At 45.3% G+C, this 24,108-nt stretch overlaps 1 protein-coding gene across 1 annotated transcript in view; it reads right to left on the bottom strand.

Annotated features, from left to right (window-relative positions):
• Positions 1–112: 112 nt before the first annotated feature.
• The window catches only part of LOC311226453 (exostosin-1c-like), a gene marked incomplete at its 5' end in the record, with an annotated part of 38,324 nt that continues 14,328 nt past the window's right edge, over positions 113–24,108 (bottom strand). Inside the window, 7 exons of the mRNA XM_084311879.1 lie at positions 113–440; positions 1,764–1,935; positions 5,999–6,159; positions 8,847–8,933; positions 9,618–9,713; positions 13,420–13,538; positions 16,853–16,985. Coding sequence (XP_084168005.1) covers positions 255–440; positions 1,764–1,935; positions 5,999–6,159; positions 8,847–8,933; positions 9,618–9,713; positions 13,420–13,538; positions 16,853–16,985 — 954 coding nt within the window. The 3' untranslated portion in view covers positions 113–254. The remainder of the gene's footprint in view (positions 441–1,763; positions 1,936–5,998; positions 6,160–8,846; positions 8,934–9,617; positions 9,714–13,419; positions 13,539–16,852; positions 16,986–24,108) is intronic.

A 24,108-nucleotide genomic window follows, 5' to 3' on the forward strand; every position in this document is an offset into this window, starting at 1 on the left:
TGCAGATCAGTCCACCAGGGTCTGTCTGTCCACTGTATTTTTTATGTCCATATCTCACACACAGACCAGTCTGCAAGTCTCTGTCCGTATCGCAGACGAGACGTAAACCCGACTCATTTCCCTGTTGGTCCATCCATCTATCCGTCTGCCTGAAATCACAGACAGACAGGCAGGGGAAATCTTTCCCCCATAGCCTGTCATCGATCTGCACGTCTCCATTCCTCTCAGCCCGGCTCCCGTCAGTCCGTCGGGCTTCACGCCCTCTCCAGGTCTTTGTACTTCTTGCGGAGGACGGACACCTGATCCTTGAAGAGCACGGGGTCCAGGCGGAACTGTGAGTGGACCAGGGGCATGTAGCCAAACCAGCTGGCGAAACTGTTCACGCACTCCTGCCTCTGGTTAAAGTGCTCCGGGTTGGCCCACGGAGCCATCTTCGTACCCTGGAGAGGGGAGAAGAGAAGAGAACAGATGAGTTTGTACAGGGAGGCTTCTCTCTCCATCGCTGCTCCTCGTGTGCGAAGGGGGGGGGGGGGGGGGGGGGGGGGGGGTTCATCGTTAAAGATGGAAGAGGTCGAGTACTTTCTCGTGATATATCATGTTCACACTCCCAAGTGACTTGGACTGGCTTCACAACTGCAAATAGGGAGGTGTAGTGGTTACGTCATTGGTGTTTCCCGCGCGGGGTCCACCCTCCTTGAAATTGCCATGTATTTCCAATGGACCCATTTCTAAATCGTCTCGTTTTTAAAGCATGAACATTGGCATGGTGTGACCTTTCTGTGTGTATTCATCCACAATCTAGAGCTCAACATGAAAACATTCGCAATTAATCGTAAAAGTAATTTTCGTTCACCGAGGAACTACACTGACGACACCACAGTGTAGACTCCTGGCTGTATTAGGCGACAGCACTGAACCACAGGCGTTCTACTGGTAAGTGTAGTTTTATTTCTACGACAAATTAAAAACGTTATAACTACCGGTAACTTTATTTCAACCAAAAATCCTCAAACAATAAAGTTAGTGATAGAAGGGAACTCATTTTGTGCAAAAATGGAAAGCTTGCCAATATTCATGAGGCAGAATTATTACAATAGCCGATAATACATTTTCCCCAATGATAAATCCCTATACGGGTGGAACAACCAGTGACGTCAGACTACACCTCCCTCCCTATACATGGGCCGTCTAACACGTTAAAGCGAGAGTTCTTCACTGCAAAGGGTTTAATTGTATGAACTGGCGATTCCTCAAGCTGGGCCTTACATGCAGTCCTGACAGGATAGGCATTCAAGTTTGTTTTCATATCTGTTCAGTGCCAATAAATGCCTGTTTTTATCCCCATTATGCAGTGTGTGTGTAAAGCAGTATTGAGCAGCGCATCTCACATGCTACTGTGTCAGTGCTTTAATTAATACCCCAGATAATAAATGTTGTCTGTCGTCGTCCCAATAAACAAGTAAAAGTAAACGGCCTGTGGCGCACTGCATACAGCACTACGACCCGGGTTCGACTCCCAGACCCGGTGATCTTTGCCGAATGTCTTCCCCGGTCTATCTCCCATTTCCTCTCTCTCTCTCTCTACCGGACTGCCCGGTAGCAAAAATCAATAAAAAACCTACAAAAACATAACTTAGTAAGTAACATTTAACATTAAGTAAACGGCCTGCGCTACTTAATTAAAGAAAATCTAAATAAATCAAGTGCGAAATACAGATTTCTGGAAGCAAATGAAAAGCCAACGAGGAGGAACGCTTGCTAACCTGAGGGCTCGGCAACTCTTTGTACTGCTTCCTTTGGGCTACTTTGACGGGCGGCAGGTGCGTCACGGCGGAAACCAGGAAGTTCATCAGGATGTCCTCGCAGTTGGAGGTGCGATCCACCAGAGTGCGCAGCGAGGGCGGCAGGTAGTGAGAGAACAGGTGGTGGTAGTACCTGGGGGACGGCAGACGTTGGGATAAAGGTGCACTGGTGCAGGCATTTACTTAGCCCCTTTCGTGACTGCTGATGCACGCCTTGCTTTGAATACAGCAGTCACTTGCTCCACCTTACTAACCATGGGAACATTCACCCTGAAGCACTGGTTATTTACGAACGGTTCGTCCTAAATTTATCACAGAGAAATTTCAAATGTACTCACAGCTGCACGAGGGTTTCACACACAAAAGCGGGGTGGTTTGAAAGCTCGCCGTTGCTAATAAACATTTTAAATATTTTTTATAAACGAGTAAAAATCACCAAGAGCAGCGTTGCATGAAAATGGATTTGTCTCTTCTTCCGCATTTTGACATGCCGGAGCGCTGTGATTGCTGGGCGCACCAGGCATGTGACAAAGCAGAAGAAGAGAAGAAGCCAATCACAGCGCTCCGGCATGTCAAAATGCGGAAGAAGAGACAAATCCATTTTCATGCAACGCTGCTCTCTGTGATTTGTACTCGCTTATAAAAAAAATTACCGTACTTTTCGCACTATAAGCCGCACCTGACTATAAGCCGCAGCAGCTAAATTGAATGATGTGTACATATATAAGCCGCACTGGACTATAAGCCGCAGGTGTTTTAATGTTTAATTACCATATGTTATTGGTAATATGTTATACGCTATTCTTGTGTGTTAACGCCTCGCTAAGTGCACCCGCACAGACCACACCCAGCTTCTCGTTTGTAGTCTTTCCACCAGCATTGGGACACAATACTGTCGGACAAATAACAAGAATTAACTCATTTACAAGTTGTATTAAGTTGAGCAAATAAGGGAACAGATAAATAACATTTCAATGCAGTAAAAAAAGCAAGATTTTTACATTTTCGGGTTTGGTCCACATATAAGCCGCACCGTTATATAAGCCGCAGGGTCGAAAAATGGGGGAAAAAGCCGCGGCTTATAGTCCGAAAAGTACGGTAAATGTTTATTAGCAACGCCGAGCTTTCAAACCACCCCGCTTTTGTGTGTGAAACCCTCGTGCAACTGTGAGTACCTTTGAAATTTCTCTGTGATAAATTTAGAACGAACCGTTCGTAAATAACCAGTGCTTCAGGGTGAATGTTCCCATGGCTAGTAAGGTGGAGCACGTGACTGCTGTATTCAAAGCAAGGTGTGCATCAGCAGTCATGAAAGGGGCTAGCATTTACTTGGATACAGTGAAGCACAGTTGTGGATAGGGCTTGGCGATTCTTGTTCGACTGTGAATCACGATTTTTCTCTCTAAGAATTGAGATCACGATTCTCTCACACGATTCTTATTTTTTCAATAAAATCATTTATGGCACTCTTTCTTAAACAGACAACATAACATATCAAAGTGCTTGACTTAAACTTAAACATAACATATCGTTAGCCTCATAGCATAATTGCCTAAGTCATTTTTCAAGACTTTCGGAAAAGAAGAAAAAAACTAATTTTGGCACAAGTCACACGAGTGAGTTAGGCAGAAAGGGATTCTTAAAATAACAATGTTCTGATTGGCTGAGGACACAGCCACTAAGCCAGGGTGGTGCAGCAGTGTGAGGAGAGTAGAGTTAGGCAGAAATATCAATTTGGCCAAAAAATTACTTAGACAATTATGCCATGAGGCTAACGATATATGAAAGTGCTTGACTTAAACTTAAAAGTGTCTTGTAACATACAAAATAACTGAAGTCAGAATCGTCATCATTTAGACTAGAGGATATTGCTTTGGTATATAGTTCTAGTAGTGTAGGTTTGGGAGGGGAGAGGATATTAACTTTGGTATATCGTTATAGTAGTGTAGGTTTAGAGGATATTACTTTGGTATATCGTTCTAGTAGTGTAGCTTTAGAGGATATTACTTTGGTATATCATAGCAGTGTGGCTTTGGGAGGGGAGAGGATATTAACTTTGGTATATCGTTATAGTAGTGTAGCTTTGGGAGGGGAGAGGATATTAACTTTGGTATATCGTTATAGCAGTGTAGCTTTGGGAGGGGAGAGGATATTAACTTTGGTATATCGTTATAGTAGTGTAGCTTTGGGAGGGGAGAGGATATTAACTTTGGTATATCGTTATAGCAGTGTAGCTTTGGGAGGGGAGAGGATATTAACTTTGGTATATCGTTATAGCAGTGTAGCTTTGGGAGGGGAGAGGATATTAACTTTGGTATATCGTTATAGCAGTGTAGCTTTGGGAGGGGAGAGGATATTAACTTTGGTATATCGTTATAGCAACGTAGGTTTGGGAGGGGAGAGGATATTAACTTTGGTATATCGTTATAGTAGCGTAGGTTTGGGAGGGGAGAGGATATTAACTTTGGTATATCGTTATAGCAGTGTAGCTTTGGGAGGGGAGAGGATATTAACTTTGGTATATCGTTATAGTAGCGTAGGTTTTGGTTTACAGGACATATCACAGTTTGAGGTACAGGCAAAGAAGCACCCGTAAGGGGGGGGGGGGGTTAGGAGAGAGAAAGTGGGTACTGCAGTGTAGGCTAATGGTATCTTGGGGAGAAGACAAGATGATGATAATGAATGTTAATGTGTGGATCTGGGGCAAGTTAACCCTTTTACTGCTGGCGAGAATTGATGCACAGTGTACAGTAGACACTATAGCTGCTGTTATGTATAGCAGCCCGATCTCGCTTCAAATTATGTCAATAAAATACGACCGCAAGAAAAAGGTACTTATTGTACGTTATGTTATAGCCATAAGTAATGACGTATTTACGAAGATGTACGTATTACAAATAAGTACATTATATTGCATATAGATATTTTTTTCACTTTTAGTGTTTTCAGGAAATGCTCGAGTTCCCAAACCCAGGGCGCTCGCATTGAGAGGCAAGTGCCTTTACCTCAAGACTACCGAGACACTTAAACTAACATTAACCTTAACCCTAAACTACCCATAACCATAATTCAAATTTTCTTAACCATAACCGTTAAACATTTAAATGAACCATCATCATAGTATTGCTGTGTTTGTATCAGGGTGGGTGGGTGGCTTAGTCTAGTGTTGAGAGCCCTTGCTAGTGGCCACAATCACTGTTGGTTCGACTCCCGGGCTCCGTAATCTCTTTGGTTTGACTCCCGGGCGCCGTGATCTCTTTTGACCTTTTGCCGATACAAAAACGTAAATATATTACTTATGGCTATAACATAACGTACATTATTCATCTTTCTTCCTGTGGTCGTACTTTCTTTACGTGTTCTGATGAGACCGTGGTGCGTATCGACACTGCGTTATCTAACCATGTATTTATCTAGTGTTCCTTTGAATTAAAAAGAAATAGGGCTCAATAAAATTGTACTGAAGTACAATAGAAGTGCATTGTCAGCTCTCCCTAATCAGCTTAATAGTTGGCAGGGATAGTTGCTTGTTTGAGTTGTTCCTTGTTATTCCATTAAATGTTTATGATTCATGTCATTATGCTGTTTTATCAACTCATTACTTTTGATGTTTTCATTTACAGCTTTCTTCTTGAGGGTCTTTGAGAACACATTTGTTTTCTTTTCATCTCAAGTGCGCACAATGGCTGTTCTGTCTTGCAAAATGTGTGTGTGTGTGTGTGTGTGTGTGTGTGTGTGTGTGTGTGTGTGTGTGTGTACAAATCCATGCAAGTGTCTGTTTTGTGCAAATAAATACAAACAAAAGCGATCCTCTATATACCAGTCTGTTTCTGTCATTGGTGACTATATAATAACAGTTCCAGTTATTATTATGGTTTCTAAATGATGGTTTCTCTCTATATATATTGCTATAATAAAAGCATGTTGCTATACCTAATCCAATCCAATCCAACTTTATTTATAAAGCGCTTTAACAGCCACAAAGTGCTGTACAGAGGCAGCATACTAAAAAACTAAATAGCACTAAAAATAGATAAAAGAACAAGAGTGCTAAAAAGGAAAAAAAAGATAAACATAGGCAACAATAAAAATTTAAATAGATAAGAGTACTCAAAAGTATTTAAAAGCAAAAGGACACAGTAACAAAACGATAGAACAATAACACAATAAAATCATAAAATCAACAAGCTCCATACCTGTGATAGAAGGCAGCTCCCGTCAGGATGATGGAGTAGTCGTTGGTCCACTTGGAGGTGTAGCCCCAGGTCTGCTTCAGCGGGTCCCAGAAGTGGCTTCTGGGAGGGTATCCCACAATCCTCTCTGGGAAGCTGCGCCACACCAGGAAGGCAAAGTTCACCTGGGAAAGACCAGAGCAATGACTGTGTTTTATTTGATTTATCTTTTTATTTGAAATCTTTATTTCGAACATGTAAATAAATACAAACAATATAAAATCAAAACAAATCATTGATCTCAAGAAATTAAATTAAAAAAAATTTTAAAAGCAAAACATAACTCAATCTACATGTTCGAAAATGAGTAGGAAGAAGTATACACTTATTTAATTCTACCCCTTTTCCACTACTCAAATGAGTGTACTAATTTAAAACATTACAAAACAAATATATATATATATATATATATATATATATATATATATGCAAAACAAAAAACAAAAACTATTATGTAAAACATGAAAGAAATAAAATAAAAATGTAAACACCCGTGAATGTTTCCTACTGATGGTAGTGCTCTTCTGCTGCTGTTATTGTACTTGTGCTTGTAGGGTGCGAGGTGCGGCCCCGGAGGTGCTTTTGGTGTTTTCTTGGTGGTAATTGGTGGTTTTTCTTTATTATTCAGCTTTCGACACATGTACCTCATCACATGTACCTCATCACATGTACCTCATCACATGTACCTCAACACATGTACCTCGACACATGTACCTCATCACATGTACCTCATCACATGTACCTCGACACATGTACCTCGACACATGTACCTCATCACATGTACCTCATCACATGTACCTCAACACATGTACCTCATCACATGTAGGTACCTCGACACATGTACCTCGACACATGTACCTCGACACATGTACCTCATCACATGTACCTCATCACATGTACCTCGACACATGTACCTCGACACATGTACCTCATCACATGTACCTCATCACATGTACCTCGACACATGTACCTCATCACATGTACCTCATCACATGTACCTCGACACATGTACCTCATCACATGTACCTCATCACATGTACCTCATCACATGTACCTCATCACATGTACCTCATCACATGTACCTCATCACATGTACCTCGACACATGTACCTCATCACATGTACCTCGACACATGTACCTCATCACATGTACCTCATCACATGTACCTCATCACATGTACCTCGACACATGTACCTCATCACATGTACCTCATCACATGTACCTCGACACATGTACCTCATCACATGTACCTCATCACATGTACCTCGACACATGTACCTCACCACATGTACCTCATCACATGTACCTCGACACATGTACCTCATCACATGTACCTCATCACATGTACCTCATCACATGTACCTCGACACATGTACCTCATCACATGTACCTCGACACATGTACCTCGACACATGTACCTCATCACATGTACCTCATCACATGTACCTCGACACATGTACCTCATCACATGTACCTCGACACATGTACCTCGACACATGTACCTCGACACATGTACCTCATCACATGTACCTCGACACATGTACCTCGACACATGTACCTCATCACATGTACCTCGACACATGTACCTCGACACATGTACCTCGACACATGTACCTCATCACATGTACCTCATCACATGTACCTCAACACATGTACCTCGACACATGTACCTTGACACATGTACCTCATCACATGTACCTCATCACATGTACCTCGACACATGTACCTCGACACATGTACCTCATCACATGTAGGTACCTCGACACATCTACCTCATCACATGTACCTCGACACATGTACCTCATCACATGTACCTCATCACATGTACCTCGACACATGTACCTCGACACATGTACCTCATCACATGTACCTCGACACATGTACCTCATCACATGTACCTCGTCACATGTACCTCATCACATGTACCTCGACACATGTACCTCATCACATGTACTGTACCTCATCACATGTACCTCATCACATGTACCTCATCACATGTACCTCGACACATGTACCTCATCACATGTACCTCATCACATGTACCTCGACACATGTACCTCATCACATGTACCTCATCACATGTACCTCATCACATGTACCTCGACACATGTACCTCGACATGCTGACAGACCAGCAAAAGTGAACGTGGAACGAACAAACCCCATGGTGGCGCTATAACAAGCGTTGAAAATCACACAAACCATATACAGTAGAGATGTGAGACTGAATCATGTACAGTACAGATGTGAAACTGAACCATGTACAGTAGAGATGTGAAACTGAACCATATACAGTAGAGATGTGAACCTGAACCGTATACAGTAGAGATGTGAAACTGAACTATATACAGTAGAGATGTGAACCTGAACCATGTACAGTAGAGATGTTAAACGGAACCATATACAGTAGAGATGTGAACCTGAACCATATACAGTAGAGATGTGAAACTGAATCATATACAGTAGAGATGTGAAACGGAACCTGCAACGACTTATAATTTTTTTCAGTTCATGAGTAATAAGATCGATATACATATATATATATATATATATATATATATTATTTTCATGTATTTTGATTGCCTTATTGCTTAACTTTAACCATTTCACTGCCACACTACCAAATGGTTAACCCCTTTCACTGTGACAATACAGAAAGTTAACCCTTTCACTGCCACGCGACAGAGGGTTAACCCGTTCACTACCACACTACAGGTTAAACCGTCTGTAGTGTGATAGTAAAGGGTTAACCTTCTGTAGTGTGGCAGTGAAAGGGTTAATTATTACAGAGTCGCACTCCCACTCAAACACACCTCACTGGTCAGCAGCACGGTGTCTTCATCCAGACTTAACACCGCCTCGGTCTCTATGGCAACATTAGGCAGGAAGCGACTAGTCGTCTTGAGAGAGAGAGAGGGAGAGAGAGAGAGAGAGAGAGAGACACTGGCTTTGACAATTATAAACACATGTTTCCCATGTCAATAAAGCCCCTTTGAATTTAAATTGAGAGAGAGCATGAGTGAATGGCATCTATGAAGGTGACTGATGTCAGCTCTGCAGACAGAAACAGCCCAAGACAGAGAGAAAGAGAAAGAGAGATACAGAGAGAGAGAGAGAGAATGAAAAACAATGAGAGACAAACAAACAGACAGACAGACAGACAGTCAGAGAGACAGACAGACATACAGTGACAGACAGACAGAGTGTCAGACAGACAGACAGAGTGTCAGACAGACAGACAGAGTGTCAGACAGACAGACAGACGGAGTGTCAGACAGACAGACAGAGAGACAGACAGACAGACAGACAGAGAGACACACAGACAGACAGAGAGACAGACAGACAGAGAGACAGACAGACAGACAGACAGACAGAGAGACACACAGACAGACAGACAGAGAGACAGACAGACAGACAGACAGACAGACAGACAGATAGACAGACAGACAGACAGACAGACAGACAGACAGACAGACAGACAGACAGACAGACGGAGTGTCAGACAGACAGACAGACAGACAGAGTGTCATGCTGTCAGTCATGTGTCAGGGAGGGGTGACAGTGATGATGACTGTGCCACTCACCTTCCTCCTGCCGTCCGTCACCGTGAGGGGCACCGGCATGGGGGGCCATTTGCTCCGCAGGGGGGGCGGCTTCTCACTGTTCCATAGGATGATGATCTGCAGGACAGGGGGGGGGGGGGGTGCAGTGTTTACATACTCTGGAATAGAGGTAGACCATTTGTATATATAGCTGGCAATATCATACATAGCAGTGTTGGTTGTTTTATTATTTGAGCTATGTGAAGCACTTTGGTTGACAAGTGTCATGTCTAAATGTGCTATATAAATACATTTGATTGATTGATTGATTGATTGAGTGTTGTAGCACTCGAGTCCTGGACTGACATTCAGGACTCGTGACTCGACTTGGACAGCAAGTCCACACCGATGACTGGGACTCGAGCGTTGACTGCATTCGGACGAGGACTCTGACATGTTAATGGATAAATACAGTTATTTATGTATTTATTTATTTTGTAATAGGCCCTAATCATTTGGCATTTGTTTGGCTATTGTAAAGTAAATAAACTCCCTTTGAAACGGTGACCGCTGTGTCATTTATGTTTAATGTAGACCTTTTTTTATTATTTGTATGTCAGCTCAGACTCAACCTTGATGACTCGGACTCGGACTAGGGTAATGGGGACTCGACTCGGACTCGGGCTCTTCTTTGGTGACTCGGACTTGGACTTGAACACTGGGGACTCGAGACTCGACTCGGACTCAGGATTTAGTGACTCGACTACAACACTGATACATAGTACAGTATTATCTAAACCTGTGGCAAACACCACCCCTTTTAACAATTTAAATTATGTTATTCCTGTGTCGCAACTGGGTTGGGTTCCAAACTCTGTACTTTTAATTGTACCAACTCGAATTACATCGGTACTACCGAGTACCGATTCTCTACTAGATCAATCGGTACCAAATTTCAATACCTTTACATTTTTAGTATAAGAGTGTAATTAATATGCTAGACAAGAGGGAGCATTTTCCACAAATATATATACTGTCCCATCTCTTGGGTCTTTGGAAAGACCAGACGAGGTCAGAGGAGTTTAATAATAGAGGATGGCCAGATAAAGTTGATATTTAAACATTTAAAAACAATACATGTTGGCTGGTCGTTCATACTAATACAATTGGCAGTATTAGGGGGTGGGAAGCTGATGGGTGGGGATCGGACGTTGTGGACAGCGACTCCTACAGGTCGGTCGGTGCGCCTGCGCAGCAGAATCAGGAAGCGACGGGGGCGGCGTGCCCTCCAAACGCAGACCCCCGACGCTGAGAGATTGCGCTGCGCAGGTGAAAAGATGAGACTGCTGCTTCCTCAAGTACCAGAGGGGACACGTGATGTAAGGCTAAGTCCACATTGCAGCCGGCCTGTGGGAGGCATGGCCTAACAGCGTTCGAGACAGGGGAGGGTAGAATTGGACGATACGAAATTGGGATGGGAGAAAAATAGAAAATGGGAGAAAAAGTTGATAAAAAAATAAATAATAAAAATGTTTTAAATAAATAACAATGTTGAAATTGAGAAGTTTGGACTTATTTTTTCCAACAGAGTAAAAAGAAATAAAGTACCGTTAGGTACCGATACTGAATTCCAGGAACTGGTACCGGTACCGGTTCTAATGCGAACGGTAACCCAACCCTAGTCGCAAGCCAGTTCAGCAGTCAGTATTTGTTGAACACGCACCACTCTCACTGACGCTCGAGATCCAAAGAGAGAGAAAACCCTCCCGTTCACAATGGGTCTCATTCTCCAACGGACTTAAGACAAAACATTTGCTCTTAGGGCCATTTAAGACATCTTAGATTTTGGGATTCCCCAACCGTCCCTAAGCTTGGATTTGATAAATTCTTCCGACATCTACGAATTCCAATCTGGCTTCAGAACATCCCACTCCACTGACACATGCCTTCTCTATTTGAACGACCACATCAAACAAGAGGTGGATGCGGGCAAATACTGCGGCATGGTCATGCTGGACCTACAAAAGGCCTTCGACACTGTCAATCACTCCATTCTGATTGACAAGCTAAAAGCAATTGGTTTTGATAGTCTATCAGTGAGCTGGATGCAATCCTACCTGGAGGGGAGGGAACAGATGGTGGAGGTAAACGGTACCCCCCCCCCCCCCTCCCAGTGAGCTGTGGTGTTCCACGAGGAAGCATACTAGGACCGCTACATGTCGTCAGCTTGTGACTGCAACTTGTTCCTGTTTGCGGACGACTGGTCTCTGACAAGAACAAGTTACAGGTTGAAAAAACCCTCAGCTCGGAACTAGGCAAAAATCTGCATATGGCTCGCTGATAACAAACTATCATTACACATGGGCAAAACAGAGTCCATTCTCTTCGGCTCAAATAACAAACTCAGCAAGACCGACGGCTTCTCAGTTACAGTGGGTGACAATATTGTCACAAGGAAAGATGAAATTACCTACCTGGGTTCCATCCTAGAGGCTAATCTTTCCTGTGACAAAATGGCATCCAATGTAATAAAAAAAAGTCAACCAACGAACTCGATTCTTATACCGGATCTCCTCTCTGGTAAACAATAATACCCTGAAGACTCTGGCAGGAGCAGTCATTCAAGGGTACTACGACTATGCTTGCACCTCATGGTACCAAAGCACCTCAAAGGCGCTAAAAACAAAATTACAAACATCTCAAAACAAACTGGTCAGACTACTGCTTGACCTTACTCCTAGAACCCACCTCACCCCTGCCCACTTTGACAACCTAGGATGGCTTAGAGTAGACGACAGAGTACAGCAACTTGCAATGGGCCTGGTCTACAAGATACACTACACGACCAAGGTACCCATGTACATGTCAAAAATAAATACTTCCCAAAGGTCAGTGAATACCACGATCACAACACCAGAGGGAGCTCCACAAATCATGTTAAACCCAGATTCGGCTCAAACAAGGGACTAAACACATTTCGCAATTATGCCATATCAATGTGGAACGCCCTACCCAAAGCTGTAAAGGAATGTGAATCACTACCCACTTTCAAAACCACTCTCAAAGAACACCTACGGGAGACTGCAATTCGAAACTGGCCCCTGTAAATGTCCTAACCCAACCCCCTCCAATGTACAGTAAATTACCAAGTATGGTTTTGTCAATATTCCAATGTACAGTTTTGCTTGTACAGTGTTCCCCACCCACCCTTCCTACCCCCCCCCCCCCCCCACCTCCAATGTACAGCCCCCCCCCCACCCACCACCCACCCAACCCCACCCCACCTACCCAACCTCCTCCAATGTACAGTTTTTACGTCAAATGTATATACTCTCTTTTCTGGACTTGTTTAGTATCACAAACAGTACTGTATTTGCAAATCTGGTATGTCATAAATGTATAGATGTAGCAGTACTGTCTATCTGTATGTCATGTATGTCATATATGTCCTGATGAATTGAAAATGGGGGACCCTGATGTAAACAAGACGAAAGTCTTTCTCTGATCTGCATCCCCTTAACAATTGTGTGTATTGAGCTGTACTGTATTGTACCCATTCTGCAATCTGTTAATAAAGTTAGGGCTAACCCTAACCCTAACCCTAACTCTAAGCATAAGCCACTTCGAAAGAGGGCCAAAGCATAACCACTTCGAAGCAGAGAATATTATGTACAAGGCGGAAGAGACCCTTCGGAGCTAAACCAATCAGAGAGGGTCTTCGCTGTACGCGGGCTAGCCAATCAGAGAGCGTCTTCGCAAACAAAGGCTACGGAAAAAAATCACGCCACCTGGACGGTTTAAATCCCCACTGGCCCGGTGATCGGCGTTTGGTTGGTTGGTTTACCTGCGAGCAGTACTTTGACTTGGACACCACCTGGAGCAGCTTCATGATTGGCTGAGACTGGGAGACCAACGGGGAGACGGCGTGGATGACGGCGGTGAAGTCCTGACCCGGGCTCACCCCTGTGGGGGAGGGGAGAGATCACATGATGACAGCTGATCCTATGCTGAGGAAATCTCCATCTCTGCTTATTTTTTAAGTAAACTACAAAAAAATTCTCATATTCAAAAGTAGTAGATAGATAAATAGGTCATGTACATGCATTTGGTTATGTGGGTGGGTAGGTTTGTAGGCAGGTGGGTGGGTGGTTATGTTTTATTATGTACGCAGTATACAGTATATGCATGTATGTACTGTGTGTATGTATGTTTGTGTTAACACATCTTTTGAATGTATTACTGGTATTTTTAAAATAATATGTATATTTTTGTATGTTTTGATTTTACAAAACAGGGGAAGTTCTCGATAAGCCTCTAGGCTTCTAACTTCTCCTTCACAATATGGTTATTATGTATTTTCTTTTATTATTTTGTTTAACTGTGTTCTGCGATCTGATTGGCCACTGACGTTTCTGGTCATGTGACATCTGCGCCAATCGTGTGACGCCTGTTTCTATCACTGGTTAAGCTTAGGCACTCTTTCGAAGTTGGTTAAGGTTAGAGTTTGTCTTAGAGCATGGCGATAGAACACCAGCCCTGATTCCAAACTCTAACCTTAACCAACTTCGAAAGAGTCGCCTAAGCTTAACCAGTGATAAACTAGGCGTTAGGTAGTTTGCAGGCTGTTCGAGGCGGAAATAGGCGCAGAAACAGGCGTCACGCGATTGGCGCACATGTCACATGACCAGAAACGTCAGTGGCCAATCAGATCGCAGAACGCGAACGCGGAACTGGAGGTTAGTTGGTAAAAGTATAGACGCAGACGGGAGGGAAACCGCTGTCTCCGGGTTTGATTGATTGATTGAAAACTTTATTAACAGATTGCAGAATGGGTACAATAGAGTACGGCTCAATTCCACACAATTGTTAAGGGGATGCAGACCAGAGAAAGACTTTCGTCTTGTTTACATCAGGGTCCCCCATTTTCAATTCATAATAACATTAATGACATACACAACATACAGATATATATCTTGACATTTCTGACATACATGACATACAGGTATAGAGTACTGTTACATTTGTGACACACAAGATATGCAAAATATATACATACGAGGGGGAGGAAACTGTACATTAGGAGGGGGTGGGAGGGGGGGGTTGTACATTTACAGGAGCCATACGGATATACAGATATATATTATGACATTTATGCTATGATGAGAGGTGCTCCAAGATAAGAGATATGTACATTATTCAGCAATTAAAGCTACCAATCCAGATTTTATTTGACTTGCTAAACCTTTATTCACATTATGTGTCCTTGATTTGCAGATGGAAACAATTTTTTTTTTTTTTAGAACCGTCTCCAGTCCATCGTAACTCAAAATACAGGCCCGGTTTACACCAGTATAACATTACGAGTAGTAAATAAACCTTTTACAGCCTCGTAAATCACGTAAAACCCGTGTTTATCTTTCCACACACCGTCAGTCCAGGCAGAACATTAATGGCAGATGGTTAAGAAAACATCTCCAATCCAACAAATCACTATGTGAACAAAGCTCGGGGTGTGTGTGTGTGTGTGTGTGCTTGTATGTGTGTGCGTGTGTGTGTGCGTGTGTGTGTGTGTATGTGTGTGTGTGTGTGTGTGTGTGTATGTGTGCTTGTATGTGTGTGCGTGTGTGTGTGTGTATGTATGTATGTATGTATGTATGTATGTGTGTATGTGTATGTGTGTGTGTGTGTGTGTGTGTGTGGGGGGTAATGGGGCAGTGTTCCAGCAGAGGGCGCCACACCACGACCATGGATTGTGCCTTTATTACAGGAATTGATTGATTGATTGATTGATTGAAAATTGTATTAACAGATTGCAGAATGGGTACAATACAGTAGGGCTCAATACACACAATTGTTAAGGGGATACAGACCAGAGAAAGACTTTCGTCTTGTTTACATCAGGGTCCCCCATTTTCAATTCATCATAACATACATGACATACAGATAGACAGTACTGCTACATCTATACATTTATGACATACCAGATCTACAAATACAGTACTGTTTATGAGTACAAAAAAGAGTCTAAAAAAGAAAGTATATACATTTGACGAAGAAACTGTACATTGGGGTAGGTTGGGGGGGGGTTGGGTAGGTTGGGGGGGGGGTTGGGTAGGTTGGGGGGGGGGGACTGTACATTGGAGGTGGTTGGGGGGGGGGGGGTTGGGTAGGTTGGGGGGGGGGGGGACTGTACATTGGAGGTGGTTGGGGGGGGGGGTTGGGTAGGCGGGGCGGGGTGGGGTGGGGTAACTGTACATTGGATTATCGACGAAACCTTACTTGGTCCCAAGAAGAGGGTCTCGTGTATAATTGGGTTTGGACATTTACTGGGGCCAGTTTCGAATTGCAGTCTCTCATAGGTGCTCTTTGAGAGTGGTTTTGAAAGTGGGTAGTGATTCACATTCCTTTACAGCTTTGGGTAGGGCATTCCACATTGATGTGGCATAATTGCGAAACGTGTTTAGTCCCTTGTTTGAGCCGAATCTGGGTTTAACATGATTTGTGGAGCTCCCTCAGGTATTGTGGTCGTGGTATTCACTGACCTTTGGGAAGTAATTTAAATTTTTTTTATTATCTTTTCCCCCCTCCTTCTTTTTCCGATTTTTCTCCCATCCCACCCTTCCTGGTTGTTGCGCACTTTCCCCTACTGTTGGTCCGAGAGACCGGAGACTGTCACATGCTTTCCTCCGACGCATGTGCAGCCAGCCGGCAGCCAGCCTGGCCACGCAGATTCTCACTGGGAGAGTGTAACGTGTGGGAGGCCGCACTACCTCTCTCCAGATCCTACCCTCGCTGAGCAGGCGCCCCGACCGAACTGTAGGGGTCGCTGTCCACAACGCCCAGGACCCACCCCGCCAGCTTTCCCACCCTCTAACACTGCCAATTGTATTAGTGTGAACGGCCAGCCAAGCTGGTGACAACGCCGGGAGCTGGATTCGAACACGCAAATCCAGCATCTCCGGCGTTGGTGACGAACGCAATCTCCGCTACGCCACCTGACCGCCGTGGGAAGTAATTTCACATGTACATGGGTACCTTAGTGGTGTAGTGTATCTTGTAGACCAGGCCCATTGCAAGTTGCTGTACTCTGTCGTCTACTCTAAGCCATCCTAGGTAGTCAAAGTGGGCAGGGGTGAGGTGGGTTCTAGGAGTCAGGTCAAGCAGTAGTCTGACCAGTTTGTTTTGAGATGTTTGTAATTTGGTTTTTAGCGCCTTTGAGGTGCTTTGGTACCATGAGGTGCAAGAGAGGAGAGCTAATACACAGCTAGCTTGTTTACCGAGGCCCAGGTAGTAGAAGGGGAAGTGGGCCAGGTGGGTGGAGTATTCTGGCAGGACCAGCAGGCCTCCCGGCAGGGCGTTCCACATGTACTTGTTCCTCGACACGTGGGAGAACACGCGGTCCTTTATGATCTGGGGGAGGGAGAGAGAGAGAGAGAGAGAGAGAGAGAGAGAGAGAGAGAGAGAGAGAGAGAGTCAAGTCAAGTCAAGAGTTTTAATTGTCACGGCATACAAGTAAGTATACAATGAAATGCGGGTGGTCTTGCCCGCAACGATGTGCAATACAGTGGTACAACATATAATAGAATCCAATAAAAAAAAAACATTGTGCAATAAACAGGTAACAGAGAGAGAGAGAGAGAGAGAGAGAGAGAGAGAGAGAGAGAGAGAGAGAGAGGGAGAGCGAGAGCACGAGAGAGAGAGATTCAGATTCAGATTCCTTTATTTCAGTACTTTACAGCAAGAAGAATGAAAATCTATTTATTGTGGTCCCTCGACTATAGCAGCTTCCAATCATAAAATACAATACATTTAGCATAGAATAAAATAAGATGACTAAAACAAGATTACTATATACAGTTTGAAAAAGTGTGAAGTGCAATACAATAAATTTAGCATAGAATAAAATAAGATGACTAAAATAAAGATTACTATAATACAGTTCTAAAGAGAGGGAGAGAGAGAGAGGGAGAAAGAGAGAGAGAGAGAGAGAGAGAGAGAGAGAGAGAGAGAGAGAGAGAGAGAGAGAGGGTGAGGCGGGGGAGGAGGTGGAACAAGGCAGCCAGAGCGAAAAACAAACAAGAAGGAAAGGATATGATTGTTTTCTTGTGTTTTCTTTTTGTAAAGTGTCTGATGTTCTCGTCTAAGCCGGTGCCAATTTGTTATCTTTCCCCCGAGCAGGTGAGCGACGTGCTGCTTGCAGTACTAAATCCCATTACAATACCAGCCCCGTTCGCACACGTTCGCCCCCTTCTACTCAATGATCCGCTCCTGTTATGAAACCAATATCGTCGACGTAGACAAGTTGTGTACTACAGGAGTTGCATTTCTATTTCCTGAGGCAGCGTGATCACAGAGCGCGACGGACAAATGAGATTCGTTACTTGATTTACACCCGTTGCTCAATTTGACACCTTTGGCTCAAACGCAGGCATCCGCCAATTCAGCGCCAACTGTATATTCCCCCCAGACGCCTGCATCGTCCCACATCTGACGGTGTGAATAATCAAATTGCGCCGACTGGGGCCCAATTTACAGAAACACCGGGGAAGGCAAGCTAACAATAGGAATCACCAAATGGCACTAACCGCCCTAACCGGGACCCAGTTCACACCAACACCGGGGAGCGTCACGGTGGCGCGCTGACGAGTCGGAACATTGGGTTTCATTCACCAAGGACTTACGACAAAAAGGGCTTTCTCTTAGGGCCATTTGAGACCTTTTCGGGCCGATTTTGGGATTCACCAACCGTCCCAATAAAACAAATTCATATTATATTATAATATATTGTCTATATTCATGTCTTGCCCCGAAAAGGTGTCAAATGGCCCTAAGAGAAAGCCCTTTTTGTTTTAAGTCCGTTGGAGAATGAGACCCATTGTCTGACTATTTTCACTTATAGATGTATATTCATATATTAATATATTTTCACTTATAGATGTATATTCATATATTCATATATTTTCACTTATAGATGTATATTCATATATTTTCATTTATAGATGTATATTAATATATTCATATATTTCCACTACCCATTTGTTCCTCTCCCGGAGCTCTGTCAGGAACTCAACAGGAGCTTACTTACTGTATGCACCTGTGAGATACTCATAAATACTACTTATACATGGCTTACTGACTCGTACAGCTTGCAACGGGAGCCACAGCACAAGGCATTTCCACCATTCCACCAGCAGGTGTCAGCACCTCCAACATCATTCCCCTCCATCCATCCCTCCATCAATCCCTCCATCCATCCCCCATCCATCCATCCCTTCATCTATCCATTCATCAATCCCTCCATCCATCCCTTCATCCATCACTCTATCCCTTTATCAATCCCTCCATCCATCCCCCATTCATCCATCCCTTCATCCATCCCTTCATCAATCCCTCCATCCATCCCCCATCCATCCCTCCATCCATCCCTTAATCAATCCCTCCATCCATACATCCCTTCATCCATCACTCCATTCATCCATCCCTTCATCCATCACTCCATCCCTTCATCAATCCCTCCCTCCATCCATCCCTTCATCAATCCCTCCATCCATCCATGCCTTCATCCATCACTCCATCCCTTCATCCATCCATCCCTCCATCCATCCCTTCATCCATCCCTCCCTCCATCCATCCCTGCATCCCTCCAGTGTGGTGGTGGGGCCCGCAGCATGGTTAACCCCAGGCTGACTGCACAGCTGTCTCCCGTGGGACCCCCCCCCCCCAGCATGCTGTATGCATATAAGCAGCTTATCTCCAAACTCCAGAACCTTTCTTCTTTATCTGCAGTCTAAAGACCCTCCGGCGGTGGTGCATTAGGGGCCGTCAGAGTTCTCCTTTTTACCGCGAGAGTCAAAAGCCTCCGACTCTCAGTGGGGACGAATTGTTCAGATATGATAAGCGGGGCGAAGGTGTTACCGTGTAATTATTTATTCCCCCCCTCCCCCTCTTTAATAATTCTCCCCGATAGGTATCAAGGGAGGTGAGCGTGGAGGAACAGGGAGGCCGCTGATTCATCCCCGCCTTCTCTTTATCATAAGAAGACGTCGGGTGAAAGTGGGGCAGACAGTGGCAGGGCGGTTGACGGCGAGGGAGGACCCGACAGGACTGGAGACGGCGTGACGGACACCTTCCCTCCTGTCTTAGACTGGAGACGCCGTGACAGACATCTTCCCTCCTGTCTTAGACTAGAGACGGTGTGACAGACACCTTCCCTCCTGTCTTAGACTGGAGACGGCGTGATGGACACCTTCCCTCCTGTCTTAGACTAGAGACGGTGTGACAGACACCTTCCCTCCTGTCTTAGACTAGAGACGCTGTGACAAACACCTTCCCTCCTGTCTTAGACTAGAGACGCTGTGACAGACACCTTCCCTCCTGTCTTAGACTAGAGACGGTGTGACAAACACCTTCCCTCCTGTCTTAGACTTGAGACGCCGTGACAAACACCTTCCCTCCTGTCTTAGACTTGAGACGCCGTGACAGACACCTTCCCTCCTGTCTTAGACTAGAGACGGTGTGACAGACACCTTCCCTCCTGTCTTAGACTGGAGACGCTGTGACAGACACCTTCCCTCCCGTCTTAGACTAGAGACGCTGTGACAAACACCTTCCCTCCTGTCTTAGACTAGAGACGCTGTGACAAACACCTTCCCTCCTGTCTTAGACTAGAGACGGTGTGACAGACACCTTCCCTCCTGTCTTAGACTAGAGACGCCGTGACAAACACCTTCCCTCCTGTCTTAGACTAGAGACGCTGTGACAGACACCTTCCCTCCTGTCTTAGACTAGAGACGCTGTGACAAACACCTTCCCTCCTGTCTTAGACTAGAGACGCTGTGACAGACACCTTCCCTCCTGTCTTAGACTGGAGACGCTGTGACAAACACCTTCCCTCCTGTCTTAGACTAGAGACGCTGTGACAAACACCTTCCCTCCTGTCTTAGACTAGAGACGCTGTGACAGACACCTTCCCTCCCGTCTTAGACTAGAGACGCTGTGACAAACACCTTCCCTCCTGTCTTAGACTGGAGACGGCGTGACGGAAACCTTCCCTCCTGTCTTAGACTAGAGACGCTGTGACAAACACCTTCCCTCCTGTCTTAGACTAGAGACGCTGTGACAAACACCTTCCCTCCTGTCTTAGACTAGAGACGCTGTGACAAACACCTTCCCTCCTGTCTTAGACTAGAGACGCTGTGACAGACACCTTCCCTCCTGTCTTAGACTAGAGACGCTGTGACAAACACCTTCCCTCCTGTCTTAGACTAGAGACGCTGTGACAGACACCTTCCCTCCTGTCTTAGACTAGAGACGCTGTGACAGACACCTTCCCTCCTGTCTTAGACTGGAGACGCTGTGACAAACACCTTCCCTCCTGTCTTAGACTGGAGACGGCGTGACAAACACCTTCCCTCCTGTCTTAGACTAGAGACGCTGTGACAGACACCTTCCCTCCTGTCTTAGACTAGAGACGCTGTGACAGACACCTTCCCTCCTGTCTTAGACTGGAGACGGCGTGACAAACACCTTCCCTCCTGTCTTAGACTAGAGACGCTGTGACAGACACCTTCCCTCCTGTCTTAGACTAGAGACGCTGTGACAGACACCTTCCCTCCTGTCTTAGACTGGAGACGCTGTGACAAACACCTTCCCTCCTGTCTTAGACTGGAGACGGCGTGACAGACACCTTCCCTCCCGTCTTAGACTAGAGACGCTGTGACAAACACCTTCCCTCCTGTCTTAGACTGGAGACGGCGTGACAAACACCTTCCCTCCTGTCTTAGACTGGAGACGGCGTGACGGAAACCTTCCCTCCTGTCTTAGACTGGAGACGGCGTGACAAACACCTTCCCTCCTGTCTTAGACTGGAGACGGCGTGACAAACACCTTCCCTCCTGTCTTAGACTAGAGACGGTGTGACAGACACCTTCCCTCCTGTCTTAGACTAGAGACGCTGTGACAAACACCTTCCCTCCTGTCTTAGACTAGAGACGCTGTGACAGACACCTTCCCTCCTGTCTTAGACTAGAGACGCTGTGACAAACACCTTCCCTCCTGTCTTAGACTGGAGACGGCGTGACAGACACCTTCCCTCCTGTCTTAGACTGGAGACGCTGTGACAAACACCTTCCCTCCTGTCTTAGACTAGAGACGCTGTGACAGACACCTTCCCTCCTGTCTTAGACTGGAGACGCCGTGACAGACACCTTCCCTCCTGTCTTAGACTAGAGACGCTGTGACAGACACCTTCCCTCCTGTCTTAGACTAGAGACGCTGTGACAGACACCTTCCCTCCCGTCTTAGACTAGAGACGCTGTGACAAACACCTTCCCTCCTGTCTTAGACTAGAGACGGTGTGACAGACACCTTCCCTCCTGTCTTAGACTAGAGACGCTGTGACAAACACCTTCCCTCCTGTCTTAGACTGGAGACGCCGTGACAGACACCTTCCCTCCTGTCTTAGACTAGAGACGCTGTGACAGACACCTTCCCTCCTGTCTTAGACTGGAGACGCTGTGACAGACACCTTCCCTCCTGTCTTAGACTAGAGACGCTGTGACAGACACCTTCCCTCCCGTCTTAGACTAGAGACGCTGTGACAGACACCTTCCCTCCCGTCTTAGACTAGAGACGCTGTGACAAACACCTTCCCTCCTGTCTTAGACTAGAGACGGTGTGACAGACACCTTCCCTCCTGTCTTAGACTAGAGACGCTGTGACAAACACCTTCCCTCCTGTCTTAGACTAGAGACGGTGTGACAGACACCTTCCCTCCTGTCTTAGACTTGAGACGCTGTGACAGACACCTTCCCTCCTGTCTTAGACTAGAGACGCTGTGACAAACACCTTCCCTCCTGTCTTAGACTTGAGACGCTGTGACAGACACCTTCCCTCCTGTCTTAGACTGGAGACGCTGTGACAAACACCTTCCCTCCTGTCTTAGACTGGAGACGCTGTGACGGACACCTTCCCTCCTGTCTGTTCAGGGGCTCGTGGGAAGTGTTGAGGCTGAGGACGGGCTGTGGGTGAAGCATGTCCTTTTATTTCACTTTGATTTCACTTTGATTTCACTTTGATTTCACTTTGATTTCAAGGGAAGTAGCGCTGTCCATTTCATGACACATTACCTTCCAGTGCTGTGGGGGACTATCATGAGAACGTGTCTCTACTGTTGTACACCAGTGTTGTAGTCGAGTCACTAAATCTCTAGTCCGAGTCGAGTCTCGAGTCCCCAGTGTTCGAGTCCGAGTCCAAGTCCGAGTCCGAGTCACCAAAGAAGAGCCCGAGTCGAGTCCGAGTCCAGACCCCATTACCCTAGTCCGAGTCCGAGTCCAAGTCGTCAAGGTTGAGTCCACACTCCACTCTGGCAGTCAAAGAGCTGACGTGGTGTTTGTCGTTTACTGTGAAAAAAGAAAGGAAAAAATGCATACACTGTATTGCTGCAACAATTACCAATGTGTTTTTACACAAATGGCTTAATAAAGGAATCTGAATCTGAATCTGACGTACAAATAAAGAAAGGTCTACATTAAACATAAATGACACAGCGGTCACCCTTTCAAAGGGAGTTCATTTACTTTGTGACACATTAGCCAAACAAATGCACTAGCCATCAATATCTTATGCCCTAATGATTATAATAATAATTATTAGGGCCTATTACAAAGGAAAAAGAAAAAAAACAGTATAATTAACAAGTCCTCGCCTGCCCCTTCCGAGTTCGAATGCAGTCAATGCTCGAGTCCTAGTCCAAGTCCGAGTCATCAGTGCTCAAGTCCAAGTCGAGTGACGAGTCCTGAAAATCCCTCCCTCCAGGACTCGGACTCGAGGACTACAACACTGGTTGACACAGTTAGCCTTGAACCAGGAACGGGGGAGAGATCGGGTCAGCGTTCTGGCCTGTTCACAGTCTGCGATTCGTTAGTACAACGACAGTATCATGGTACAACACGTCAAGGCTGACAGAAGACCACTGGGAGGTGAGTACTGAGTCACTAAGATCCTCCAACCAGGCTCGGCTGGTGTCCTCCCCGCACCAGACTCAAAAAGAGAGGCGATCGCTCTTTTAAGGCCGTGGCCCCCAAGCTATGGAACCAGCTACCCCTGGAGATCAGAACTGCCCCCTCGCTGGAGACGCTTAAGTCCAGACTAAAAACTAACTTTTACGCCCTAGCCTTCAATAAACCATGATTTTCCCACACCCTAACTCACACACTCCCATGCAATTTTATCCTGCCCCTTCCCCCCCCTGTATCTGTTCTTGTGTTCTTCTATCCCCTGTGTGCTATACTGTACTTTGTGCTACTCTATCCGTGTGTTGGCCTACTGTTTTCCCAAAGCTGTAAAGGAATGTGAATCACTACCCACTTTCAAAACCACTCTCAAAGAACACCTACAGGAGACTGCAATTCAAAACTGGCCCCTGCAAATGTCCTAACCCAACCCCCTCCAATGTACAGTAAATGACCAAGTATGGCTTTGTCAATATTTCAATGTACAGTTACAGTGTACAGTGTTCCCCACCCACCCCTCC

The sequence above is a fragment of the Notolepis coatsorum genome (assembly GCF_963971535.1).
Source record: "Notolepis coatsorum genome assembly, chromosome: 4".
In the NCBI taxonomy this organism is placed as follows: Eukaryota; Metazoa; Chordata; class Actinopteri; order Aulopiformes; family Paralepididae; genus Notolepis; species Notolepis coatsorum.